The sequence below is a fragment of the Triticum aestivum genome, chromosome 4D (genome assembly GCF_018294505.1).
Source record: "Triticum aestivum cultivar Chinese Spring chromosome 4D, IWGSC CS RefSeq v2.1, whole genome shotgun sequence".
NCBI classification, from domain to species: Eukaryota; Viridiplantae; Streptophyta; class Magnoliopsida; order Poales; family Poaceae; genus Triticum; species Triticum aestivum.
This window is the reverse complement of record NC_057805.1, coordinates 99,239,943-99,241,580: the sequence shown is the minus strand read 5'-3', so window position 1 is coordinate 99,241,580 and position 1,638 is coordinate 99,239,943. Positions and strand designations below refer to the sequence as shown.

Here is a 1,638-nt window from a genome sequence, read left to right as displayed (position 1 = left end):
GGCGCGGTGGCTCGCGGCGGGCCTCCCGGGCCCAGATCTGGGCCCTTTTGGGCTCGATCTGGGTATGGGCGGGCCTGGCCCGGTCTGCTTGTGGCGTCTCCGGCGGGTCGGGGGCGTGACTCGTGCTGGGGGTGGTGGCGACGGTGGCTCGCCTTCTGCAGCGCGGCGACGGGGGCTTCGCGAGCCCGTTTCGGGCTCGGCTGGGCCGGGGGAGGCCCGGTTTGCCCCTGTGCTGCGTCCGGTCGGATCCCGCCGGGGGCGGTGGAGGATGTCCCCTCCCGCGAAGCTGCTGATGTTGCCGCTCCTGGTTCCTGGTTGCGTCGTCTTGTTTCCGTCGGTCCCGTTTCGTTTGCCATGGTGAGACAGCGATGGAGACGTACTGCTCGACCGTGGTGGCGCAAGTTGGTGGGCGGTGTGTTTGGTGGCGCGGGATGGATCGTCTGGGGTCGTGGTTGGTGGATGGTCGGGAGAAATCCTTGTCGGCAGGGCCGGCACCGACGCGGTGACGCCTGTGGGCGCCGCCGTGCCTTCCTGAAGGGTGTCGGGCATACCCCTTCCACCTCACCCCTCGCGTACCGGGGGAAACCCTAGGACATGTCCGGGCAACAGCGTCGTCATCGTCGCGATCCTTCTTGAAGGTGTTGTTTGGTATGCGGCGGTCCGGAGTGCTAGGAGCGTGGTGGAATTTTCCGGTGGGCGCGGCGGTTGCGGGTCCTCATTGTTTTCGTTGATCCGCCGTTGTTGGCATTATTTTCTCTTCAGTTCCTTTTTCGTTTCTTTTGGGCTTGCTTGTGCTGAGGCCCCAGCAAGTGTATCTTGTGATCGTTGCTTTATAATATAAAGCGGGGGGCAACCCTTTTTCGGTAAAAAACAAGAAGCGTGAAGATGTTATCAGGCATATCCAGGAGGGACAAGTTCAGCTTTTCTATGATCTTATCGAGTTCGCCCGCCTAGATGTGGATGACTATAAAGATATGGTACAAGAAACGGTAAAATACTCACTCGTATAATCAGCCCGCTTTGAGTTTTTTTTTTTTGGCACACAGCATTGCTTAACGCCTGAGTTAATTGTTTTTCAGCTTGACCATCTCGTTGAGGTATCTCATGACAAGGTAGCATCTAAATTTGTCATGTAATTATTGGTTTATCTTTTTTCCAATCAGTGAAGGACTAATAACCATTTGTCAACCAAGTTTTACTGAGATTAGAATTATGGATGCCCTGGAGTAGCATATGTCACATTATATGCTACTGATTCGTTGTCTGTGCACTCCCGAAATGATTCCTTTGGTGCCATCCCTATTTTTTGAGATGAATTTATCTTGTCAAACCATTTGAGTTATTCACAAAATTTAGAGCATAACATGGATGCTGTAAATGAAATATATGTTCAGCGAAGTTAGTGATATGGCAAAACCTAGACTTGTGCTGATTAAAAAGGGCAAAGGCATTCTGTTTGGAGGGAGAAGCTGCATAAGGATATTCTGTTTTCTGCTGAAATGAGTAGTTTGATACAATGTAGTCAAAGCTCCCATTGGTCAGATGCAAAGTGGTTATACATTATAACCTGATAATTTGAAAAACCCTTGGTATCCTAGTACTCACCCCTTTGCGCTAGAGGTTGACTAGCTTTGAGCA

At 51.8% G+C, this 1,638-nt stretch overlaps 1 protein-coding gene across 2 annotated transcripts in view; it reads left to right on the top strand.

Moving 5' to 3' along the window:
* The window catches only part of LOC123099737 (uncharacterized), a 7,078-nt gene that overhangs the window by 3,028 nt on the left and 2,412 nt on the right, over positions 1-1,638 (top strand). The window contains exons 3-4 of one of the 2 annotated variants that reach the window (XM_044521839.1): positions 844-989; positions 1,080-1,112. The exons of the other annotated variant lie outside the window; for it this stretch is intronic. Of the exons in view, the coding sequence (XP_044377774.1) occupies positions 844-989; positions 1,080-1,112 (179 nt within the window). The remainder of the gene's footprint in view (positions 1-843; positions 990-1,079; positions 1,113-1,638) is intronic. 2 annotated transcript variants of the gene reach the window in all.